This window comes from Sinohyriopsis cumingii, chromosome 11, assembly GCF_028554795.1.
Source record: "Sinohyriopsis cumingii isolate HCF-2022 chromosome 11, ASM2855479v2, whole genome shotgun sequence".
Lineage (NCBI taxonomy): Eukaryota > Metazoa > Mollusca > Bivalvia > Unionida > Unionidae > Sinohyriopsis > Sinohyriopsis cumingii.
This window is the reverse complement of record NC_142971.1, coordinates 55,058,076-55,070,110: the sequence shown is the minus strand read 5'-3', so window position 1 is coordinate 55,070,110 and position 12,035 is coordinate 55,058,076. Positions and strand designations below refer to the sequence as shown.

Here is a 12,035-nt window from a genome sequence, read left to right as displayed (position 1 = left end):
TGTCGTCTGTAATTGTGTTGAACTCTGTATTGGCCAAGATGCAAATGTCATCCTGTTTTTAAGCTTTCATGGATAGTTGCTGGCAGATAAAATTCTCCCCTACATATATCAGAAGACAGCTTAAAGCAGTGATCTCAATCAACATTGGGGCAGCAATGACTGTTGACAATATTCCATCCCCTATCACACAGTACCCTGAGACACAGCCATCAACAGAATTCACTGCATTTACCTTGCATTTATACTTTCTGCAGTGTGATATGAAGATTTTATTGATCTGGGGTGGGGGGGCAGATAGTTTTCCTGCAGACAGACATTTCTAAACTGTCAGCATGGCTTCCTGACAAGACAGCGGTGAAGTCAAGAAAGTATGAGTTACCTAAATATCATCGGAGCTGAAAATGATATGGCATTCCGCATGACAGCACACTCACCAGGAGTCACTGCTACCATGTGGTCTGTCTATAGGTTTTTTTCAGTGACTGTTTTCTTTCCTTTAATGCAGTACCATGTGGCTTTTCAATAACTATGTTTTTTCCCTCTGGTGAGACAAATAATAGATGATGCTACACGCCCCAACAGAAAAGTTATAGGCAATAACTTTATGCAAACAAATGCCATGTTCTCAGTGTAATCCCACCTAAGTCTCCCTGAGGGCACAATGTTTGGTTGTTGTTCCGACTGTAAATAGAATTAATCCTAACTTCTTATTGGCTTAGAATTCACTGGGTAGCTTTGCATCCTTGTTCTGCCAAAATCAGAACCGGTAAGGTCAACTATAATGAGGCATAGATACTCTTGTACCAGTGGTTTTTATTCCTTACTGATGTCATGCCCTTGATGCGGGAGCTGCACCAATTCTCCATTTTTATTCTTGATTACAGGCTTGGATGGAAGCACCAATGAGACTCTAAATAAACTGTAACAGCGAAAAAGTCATTTACTTTTCCTTATTGCTTGCAAAAGCACTAATTTTCCAAGATGAGACTGTTGTAGCCAAATAGGTTATTAAAACACAACTTGCACCTTTTTTTTTTCTGGGTAGATTCACAGCTTGATGTTACATGCTTTTTTTGTGGTACTGTAATACTTATCCATAACGTGGCAGTGGTCATGCAGATTATTGTTTGCTCATGTCAGAATGCTAGGAACAACTTCATTACCACAGATGTGGCAGTTTATAGCTTACTGAATAAATGATTATGGAAATCTTGTTACTGTCAAAATTCACTGGCAAATTCAGCGAAGCAAAGAGGCTGTATTTATTTAATTAGGTATCGTAGTCATCTGGGCCACTAACTTAGATTTTGCAAAGCTAAAGCACCAAGATAAAAACTCTAGAAGGTTGACTGCATGCCAACTTCTATGATGTCTTAGATTGAAATGTTGTATCTGAACAAAATCACTCTAATTTCATGTGCTGAAATACTCATGAGGCGACACTGATCTTTTGAGACATTAGAGTATGTCAAGTGTATACAGAACCCACTGAAGCCATAAAGACATGGCTTGAGAAGTGATATCCTGTCCTCGTGCCTGCACGAGAAGAAAGAGTAGTTTGCAGTTGCAATGAATTATCTCTGTGCATTTCAAATAGTGAGGACACAGAGAGGATTTTGCATGGTCACTTCTCTTGACTTATCTATAAATAAAAGGCAACATATGACTTGCCAATTGCCAAATTATGGTAGCTGGTTCTTGCCATGAAACCTGGTTGTGTCATGAGGATCCTGAACCATCTGATCTGAAGATATTTCAGGTTGACTGAAATGTAGCTTTTGGGGTGGGGGGATAAAACTAATTTTAATTATGCAATACTTAACTATTACTATTGCTTAGCTATCTATTTTCATGTGAACAGAGTGGAGAAAAGGTCAGTATAACCCTTTGACCTTTTGCACACCAATCTACCACAGGCCATGTGCAGAAGATAGATGTATCATTATGGCATCTTTTCACAGATGACAATTACGCATGATATCAGAGTGGGGTGGGAGAAGGGTATTCGGCAATAGTGACATTGCATAATTAAAATTAGCTTTACCCCCCCAAAAAAATTCATTTTAATAGCAGCAATTACTGATCTTGTCACGATTGCTTAGCTGAATTTGTCAGTAAGGTGGGTAGGCTGATGTCAGACTCATCAAAAACAGAGAAATTAAATGTACTCACCATAGAAGGAGAGGTCACCTCTATAGAATATTCGTGTCTCTCTGAGTAACACGCTGTATTATAACAATGGGACCCAGAGAAAAAATGCCTGCACTCTGTTGTGCTAATAAGCAGAGGTAATAGAGGAAAAAGTATCCTGGGAGTGCCTAAATGCTGCTTTCCTAATATCCTCCAGAGTGGAATGATTAAAGTAGGCCAATAAGGTAGCAGTGGCTCAAACCTCATGCACTTTAGTTTTCATAAAGGTGAGGTCTCGATCAATGAGAGGCTCATAGGCTCATTTGATTGTCTTGACAATCCACCAGAAGACAGTGGAAACAAATGTCTACAAAGCCCTTAATAGGGACAAAGAGATGTTTCCTACCCTTTCTTTTTGCTTTGGAGACATTAAGATAAAAGCAAAGAGCACGCATGGGGCATAACAGTCTATCTAGATCATCCCCTGCACATATTTTATTGAGACTGGAAATCTCTGTGGGTAAGAGGGCTACTGAAAGGTAACTGATTTTTTGCAAGGAAACCAGGTTTGCAGAGAAGGGAAATGGAGTCATAGTTCCCATGACCTAAGACAACCAGAGTCAATAGACAAGGCATGAATTTCACTTCGTCTCGCGAAGCAAGGGTGAGAAGAAACACAGTTTTGAGTGTGAGATCCTAAAAGGAAGCTTCACTCAATGGTTCATATAGTGTTTTGGTAAGGGAGCAAGAGACTGGTCTCTGAAGCTCAAAAACTTTATAAGATCGGTAAGATGCAGATCTCAGCAGATGTCTGTGCCCTGTAAGAATTTAAGCGTATGGAGATGGCAGCTCAATAGCCTTTGATAGTGGATACTGAACATCTTTTGGTCTCCAAGAGGAACAAAAGGAAATCAGCAATGGAAGTTACAGAAGGACAGATAGGATCAACGTGTTCCTACTGCACCAATCACAGAAGATTCTCCACCTGGCATCATAAACTTTCGGTGTAGAAGTTTATTTTCTAGGGCTGCACCCCCCCCCCCCTTCCTGCCCAAGTAGGAAAGGAAGGTGGGTTAGAAAGCTTCCTCTTGGATCTGCAGCGATATGGGCTGGATTGGACTGGGGTTGGGCATGATTGAAAAATTTGGCAGAAAGTCTCTGAGGATGATTTGCCTGACATCGTTCCCTGGTCAATTGCAGTGAACAGGAGTTGAAGTACAAGATCTTTGTTGGTGATGGAGTAAGTCTTGAGAAGCCACAGTAGAAATGAGGCCCTCAAAGAGGGTCTCAGCTTCTAGAGGAACAGCTCTTAGAAGATCTTTACTGTGGTTAAGCAAGACCTTCTACGAGTCCAATGCAGCATCATGGCAGATGTGCAGAAATTCCATCAATAATGCCAAGGCAACAGATAGTGCATGCTGGGATGTTTTAGCCACAGGCTCCACTTCTTGGTCTAGTTGTAATGCAGCCGGATTCATGGAGGCCTCTCTCAGCATACTAAAGGAAGCAGCTGAGAAAAGGTCAGCATGGAAGGCTATATTTATAAGTAACTGGGTTTTCTATTCCTTAGCATCAATTGTTTTGATGGGAAGGTGTGTCTAGGATCCCAAAGAAATACCGACTTTGGCCGCATCAGCATCCAATGGAAGAGGTTTAATAGGTCACTTCAGGGAATGTACCCAATAGCTTGAACAAGAGATAAGGAGTCTCAATGTAAAGGGAAGAACAGACCACCCTCTACGTTGCCAGGCAATCCACTGGATGTTGTGAAAACCTCCATGATATTTCCTCAATCGTAGATGAATGTGGGTGAAGTAAGAGGTCTGGTTGAAAGGATCTTTTGGACTGTGTGCCTGATAGTTTGGGGCACAAGTCAGGGAGTAACAATGGACCAGACCTCCTCTTCTTCCTAATCCACCTGAGATGAGGGAGTGGGCCTGAGAGAAAGTGTCATTGCAACAGCTTCTGTTTCAAACTCACTGGAGTCCACAAGAATGGAGAGAACATCATCATTCTCATAGTCAAGGAAACTCTGAGTTGGAGAGTGGCTGGGCATCATTATGTCCCTTGATAGATGGGCATAGGAGTACTATATGTCACAGTCCCTGGCTGATCAGGAGGTGCTGAGGGGAGACAAGAACGCCTCTCGACCCTTGATGATGTAACACCTGTAGCCTTCTGAAAAGAAACCTCTTGGTAAGGTGATGGTGGGACACAAGCCTCAGCATCACTTCGATTGGTGTGGCAAAGGTCCAGTAGTCCCTGGGGGCATAACGGACCAAGGTCCCTGCAGTGGAAGGCCCCACATCCCATAAGGGTTCATAGGTATAATGGGGTTGGGTGGATACTGAAACGGTCCCCATCCCTAGCCTCAATCCTGTGTATGGATTGTAAATCCTGCACAGGGTGGGATGGTGTAGGGGGGAGAGGGGGAAGCTTGGTCCTGGCCCTTTCCCCGTACTGTGAGATCGCTGAGTGACAGATGCAGACGACATCATTTTCACTCTGTGCATCATAGGTGTGATGTGTTGTCTCCATAATGGCCAACATGCTGCCAGAGGCACAATATGTATTGCGGTGCTCAACTTCCCTAATGGGAAGGAGCAGCCGGCTAACGTGGTGCTCAACCTCCTTCAAGGGTGGGTGCAACGCAGTGTCAGTGCTCAACCTCCTTACAGGAAGGGTGCAACCCACTATCTTAGTACTCTACCTTCCAAATGGAAGGGTGTAACCCACCATTGCAATGTTCTACATCACTACCAGAAGGGTGCAACCCACAAAGGGAAATTGTATTAAACGTGATCCTGAATTGCTTTGTTTTAAATTCATCCATGCCACCCTCACCCCAAAAGGGATAGCGTAATTATTACTAATATGAGTGGCAAAAGAAATGCAAAATGAACATAAAAAGATTATATATATATATATATATATATATATATATATATATATATATATATATATATATATATATATAAAACTGTACATTTATTGTTGCTACATGTACTTACCTGTATCTGCACTAAGTTGAAATTCTTGTCACAAATTGGCTAAGTGGATTATTACGAGAATACAGACACAAAACAAAACAAAATGAAAAATTATTTATAGACAACATTCACTTTTGACCGGTTTATTCACATGGTTAACATCCACCGAAAGGTCGTCAAGTCCACAAATTCTAAATGCTGTATTATATCATGGTCAAATTCCTCTTTCAAAAATTTGTAAAGCACTATTGATTTGTATTTTTCCTGATAAAACATGTTCTTCAGTTTAACAAAATCCCAAACCTCTAACAGTTTTAGTCATATAACATCCATAGTCACATCCATAAAGTTTCACTTAATATTTGGTGCCAAGTTTTTTTAAAATATAGACTGGTCTGTTACATAAGTGTATATAAAATTGTACAAATCAGTGACAGATGGTTTCAAAATTCAAGGAACCCATCTGTTTTCATGGAAATGTGTCATATACAGTTACCATAAATAGAAAATAAGGAAACTGTTTGATGTACATAGCAAATGGTCATACACATTGAAAATATAATAATATAAGAACAGTAGCTAGAGGTCTATGATGGATAATTATCACATGCCACAATCCTCAAATTGTATTCATTATTCTGCGTCTTGTTCGTCCCTGATGTCACCATTTATAATCTTTGATGTGAACAGGGAAACGTGTTGTTTTCATGTTGTTTCTTTTTTACATGAATGTATACCCTACAGCTACTTTTATTACCCATGTAATTGTGAACCTGCAGATACCAGAGTACCCGTTGACACCTTTAACCCATACTCTACCTGCACCAGGCCCTGATCTGCTAGCACATTGTGTGATATCAGAGTCTGATCCGTCAGCACATTATGTGACACCAGACCTTAATCCTCTAGCACATACTGTGACACCAGACCCTGATCTGTCAGCACATTATGTGAAACCAGACCTTAATCCGCTAGCACATGCTGTGACCCCAGGCCCTCATTTGTCTGCACATTACGTGATGGCAGTAATAGATATATAATTTGAATACAAAAAAATTAAGGCATGTAATAAAGTCTCCTCAAAAGCCATTATTACAATCACAACTTCGCTCATGAAAGGCTTGCACTGTGAGTTTACTTACCAAATTATCACAATCACAACTTCACCCATGAAAGGCTTGCACCGTGAGTTTACTTACCAAATTATTACAATCACAACTTCACACATGAAAGGCTTGCACCATGAGTTTACTTACCAAATTATCACAATCACAACATCACCCAGGAAAGGCTTGCACCGTGAGTTTACTTACCAAATTATTACAATCACAACTTCACACATGAAAGGCTTGCAGCATGAGTTTACTTACCAAATTATTACAATCACAACTTCACCCAGGAAAGGCTTGCAGCATGAGTTTACTTACCAAATTTCTCCAACATCTCCATGATCTTTGAAATTTTCAACTTCCCTTGAATAGGTGTTGTCCCAGCTACAACAACATAAAAGCTTTGTTATTACACTTAAACAGCCACAATACTAATGCTAAGTTTATAGTAACATAATCAAACCAAATTTATTTGTCTTGGAATCCTAGATAAAGATTGATGGCAACTAAACAGAACTGTTTTAAAGGAATATATGTTTTCTAAATTTTATATTTTAAATTATTATTTTGCTAATATCAGTACCTGTGACCAAAACAAACAACTGTCTTATACTATATTTGTTAACTTTATGTTACAATGTGACAAAGATAACATCACTGAAATGATTTGTTTTTGCTACTCTCAAGTAAAGTACACAAATGGGTAAATTTAATAGGGTAAAATTAGTAAATTTAATAAATTTAATTTAATGTGTTACAAATCTGTAGCAATGCATTTTTCAATCTAGATCTATAAGAGGATATTAATTTAATTTAATTATTTATTATCAATTTAAAAGAATTAGGTGAATCTTAAAAACTAATTTTTTACCTACCATTTTTAAAAAAATAAATTATATATATATATATATATATATATATATATATATATATATATATATATATATATATCTGTAAATTATTTGCAGAAAGACACTTTCATGTCCTTTGCCATTACAAGGATACCTTAATTTTGTATGTTACTAATTAAATACAGAAGCAGTGTGGTTTACAAAATATGTACCATAACTGAACTTAAGGAAATCCACTTAGGGGTGAACCATTTCATTTTCAAGGTGGGGGGGATGATATTGTTTTCAAAGCATATTTCAGCCTACATGTAGCTTAAAAAAGTATTCTCGCTGTTTTGTATCATTTCTTTGGATCATATTAGTTGAATAAATTATCTCTACATAAAGGAAAACAAATAGCTTGCTTGGAAATAAAATCACAAACATGGAGGAGGTGGGAAGAGACGGTCAGGGAGATAAGCTTTAAAGATGGTCACTGTGGTGTCCCATATTGAATGTAAGATCATCACAATTTTTTATATAAGACCAACTAGACTTGATAAGAAGCCTTTTATTATAAAAACCATGCTGATATGACTTTGTGTTAATGAGCAGCAGTAGTATAGGTGGCGCTCTACAGTTTCGTATTTTCCATAGGGTTAGGATTTTAAAGAAAAAGAATTTCCCCAGCTTTCCTCACTGGTTATACTGGCTATTTAAAAAAGACCTTGTATATCTTAGGTATAATGCAAAGAACCTTTAATTCCCTTTATTTTGGTGTATGATTGATGGGTGTAATATGGGTTAGGAGCAAACAGACTTCATAACAAGTCTTTTGGTGAAAACCCCATGTCAACATGGCTTTCTGTGCAGGATGTTTAGCAATAACAAGATTTTCCAGATGGCTGCAATGGTCTCAATACTGGAAATCAGACTTGCACCATTTTCATTTATGACCAACCAGACTGCGATGACTGTGTATAGTTTCATGGCAAAATCTCCAGGAGTAGTAATATCAAGCTTGTGCTAACAGATGGATAGAAAATGGATAATTCCATAAGCTAATCTAGCTTAAAACTAGCACAGCTCAAATATCCCAGCCCTTCCTCCCTTCTAGAAAATCAATGGTCAGTCCCAAACTATAGGGAATAGTTTATATTTGGTGGCCTATTGTTATGTATATTTAATTTGTACTGTGCGACTGATCTTTATCCATAATTAAGGGTAGGAGCTTGGGCCTACCTGAGTAGTGTCCTTTTATTAGAAACAAAATATTGCATAGCTAATTAGCTAATTCTTGTCTATGAATTTAGAATACATATTAAGATTGTTATTATTTGGAGTAAACATGTTTATGTGGCTTTTGACCTTGGAAGTTTCTAGAAGAGATCTTGTTATGAATGTGATTGGAAAACTACCCTCATCCTGGTTCTCTTATCATGTCTTCTTTTTTTCTTACATAGGGGAGAAGTAAGCATAATCATACATAACAATCAACCACCTGAAAAGTACCCAACTCTCAAACTGAAATCTGCAGTACTACAAATTATGAAAGAGTTGATACATAGAAATCTAAAGGCATTGATAACATACCTCCTAAAAGCTCAAGTTATACACGTCAGTTTTATTATTTAGGAATCAGCATTTAAAATAATTGCAGGTAACCTCAAATTACACAAACTCTGATCATACTGATAAGGACAACTATAGACCAATCAACATTTTCCTTGTACTTACAATTTTTTTAAAGGCTTCAATGTAAACAATAACTTAAGTATATAAAATACTTCAAAAGAAGAAAAAAAAAACTAATGAATTGTAATCTGCTCACACTGCAAAACTGCAACTATAATCATAAACACCCAAATCTGGCAATGGTACCAAGTGTAAAGACTACAAGGTATGCTAAGCTCTCTTTCATATCTGATGCCCATACCTGTCAACTTTTCAAAAGCCAAGTAGGGAGATTGAATAAAAAAAGTAGGGAGATTGGGACCTAAACTTGGGAGGCTTCTCATGGCATTTTGTAAGCCTCATTTTCATGAAATAAAATATTGACTGATCTTCCAGGTCCAATATGCCTTAAATTCTCAAACAATATGTTGTTTCTCTTTGTCATGCACCTTATGTTGTTTCTCTTTGTCATGCACCTTATTTTCCCCTAGGATAAGCCCTCTTCATATTCATATTTAATGATGGTAATTAACGTCTGTATATACAGTAATGACAGGTGTTCATTCATTTCTTTGGTCAGATGTGACAGCATTCACAGTGAGCATTCATACGATTGAAACTGGAAGCTGACAATTTTATTGTTGTTGTTTATTTTCTTGTTGTGGTTTATTTTCTGATTTAAGTCATAGGGTTTAAAATATCTGTAAACTGACATGGATAATGCTTAAACTTAACATTCTATTTACTGAAGAAAACAATTCTTTGTGTGATAATTATTTCGTCACAACAATATTCACAAGTGATAAAATAGAACATCGCTTCTGTGGACTTTATAAGATACATCTATTTATGTACAATTTTTTGTTTTTAGAAGTGAAAAATGATATAATGTAATAATCTGGAGTTCTCTGCAAAAACCAGGAGATATTATTAAACAGGAGCTAGGCATGGAATGACCCAAAAATCGGCCTGTCCAAAGAAACGAGAACTATCCTTCATTTCAAAGAATTGAACAGATTGTTTAAGACATGAACCTGGTTGGACTGCTTTGTCTATCTGGTGATCATTTTAACTTTAAGGTTACAATATATATATATATATGTATGTAAAGTACTGTTTGTTATTTGTTTGTGTCCATATACATGTTGTTCTGCTGTACATATGGTGATTGGGTATTATGCAAGTTTCTTGTTTTGCACGTGCCTAACATGCAACTGCCAACTATCAAGTTCCACTGCTCCACTGTTCACTCCTGTCTTTGCAGGAGTCAACTTCAACATTTCTGGGTGCACTTAGTTATTCAATACTTTGTAAAATGTATCGAAGAAAATGACATGGCGCTGGTCATTTTTCAGTAATTATATTGCGATAGTTTTATAATAATTCTGTGCCTTATCATTTTGTGAACTAAGTGTGATAAGATTCGTTTACTTTCAATTATTTATATATTTCATGTGTACATGTTGCAAATCTTCTTCATTGTCTTCTCCTTGTTCTTCTGGCTATTCTTTTAGTTATGATGTCTGATCAAATTACAAGCACCCACGAATGGGTTAACTTTGTTATTTCTCCCATATACCCACTACACTATATATATATATATATATATATATATATATATATATATATATATATATATATATATATATATATATATATATGTCTTGAAAATTAACTTGTAATCATCCTCCTATGTCATATTTACAATGTACACCTTTTTTGCATGATACATATGCTAATGTCTGGTCTTTTAATGTTACCATTGACAGTGTGCCTGGTTTTGACAATAAAACTGTCCCCACATAAATTTAGTGTACTCCTTTCTGTGATGTGCTATATAATCATAAACATATCAACATATAAAACAAATAGCAACAATTAAATTATAATTGCATGTTATTTACTGTTGATCATCTGATGTCGACGGCTCTTAATACTGCCATAACACTCAGTCACAATGTCTGGTCCCATGATCTGATGACTCAAAGTCACGATCAAACTCCTCGTTCATTTTATACCTTCCACAGACCGACCAATTATTGTATGGGGGAAGTGTCGATGGCAGCATAATATTGCCAAAACGTTCACACATCTTTGGTCACGAGATCTGATGCCTTTACGAACACACTCCCGTTCATTTTGTACCTTCCACATACCGACAAATTAATTTATGGGACAGAGGGAGTCGTGACGACAGCAGCATAACACTTCAGTAACACTCACAAAGCTTTGGTCCCAAGATCTGATGACTCAAAATCACGATCACCTTCCTCGTTCATTGTCTAGGCCTACCTTCCATAGACCGATTACAGAAAGAACATGTCGTTAGAAAAGTAAAGGAAAAAAAATTAACTCTCCCTTCGCCATGGGCTTGAAATATAATATTCTCGCTGTGGTTTATAAATGAAAATACTATATCCATTTTTATTTGAAAAATGAAAATATCTGTAGATAAAATAAAAAAGTATCGCTGGTTCCTATAAAACTTCACGCCATAAACAGTATCCTACCCAACTTGATAAATTATATGGTCGGTCCCTTATATGTAGGGCATGCTCGATTGAAAAATCTTTCAATACCCAAACAAGTAGACATTTGGTTACAATTATTAATTTCCACGAATTTGCTTTCAGAATATTTTAGAGCATTTCTCCCCCTCTAGCTTACTTTAGAGCCTTTTTCCCCTCTCTAATTTGCGTGGCGATACTCGGGTTAGATTTCGGCATTCTTTGTATTTAGTTAAAGAAATCTATTTATTCATTGGAATCTGCATGTGGTGGTCTGTATTATAACGTGTCTAGTAATTTCATACCCATGTCGTTTCGTACCCAAATGAGTCGTTTCGCACCCAAGGCGCTGGTTGTTTCTTACACAGTACCCCCCCCCCCCCCGTCCCCCAATGACATCCCTGTTCGTATCATATCTAAAGTACAAATATAACCACCAATACCATATATAAAACAAGATGTTTCATACGTATTTCAAACTAAAGCTGTTCAATGTTTCCTTACAGGTGTTACTATGTGAGAGTGAGGATGTTCGGATCGACAAGATGAAGCATTAGATAGATAGATAGATAGACCTCACTTGTTTACTGGGGATTTACTTTATTTTTCGAAAATTTAAATTTGTTTTACACAGGCAATACTAATTTAGTATAATGATCAAAAGGCAAACTTGGAGTTATATACAATGAATTAAAATGTATCGTTAGACCAAAAAGAATCAACTAGAAAATTAATTCAGTAGTTCTCATGGACGCATACATTGTTACTATTTGTCCTTGCTTGCTCTCCTTTGTC

The 12,035-nt window shown here is 37.1% G+C and overlaps 1 protein-coding gene across 1 annotated transcript in view; it reads right to left on the bottom strand.

Annotated features, from left to right (window-relative positions):
- LOC149788483 (EEF1A lysine methyltransferase 2-like) overlaps positions 1-11,093 on the bottom strand; it is a 33,143-nt gene extending 22,050 nt beyond the window's left edge. Inside the window, exons 1-2 of the mRNA XM_089974470.1 lie at positions 10,957-11,093; positions 6,548-6,613 (exon numbers count right to left, since the gene is read on the bottom strand). Coding sequence (XP_089830596.1) covers positions 6,548-6,613; positions 10,957-11,012 — 122 coding nt within the window. The 5' untranslated portion in view covers positions 11,013-11,093. The remainder of the gene's footprint in view (positions 1-6,547; positions 6,614-10,956) is intronic.
- Between the last annotated feature and the right edge of the window lie 942 nt (positions 11,094-12,035).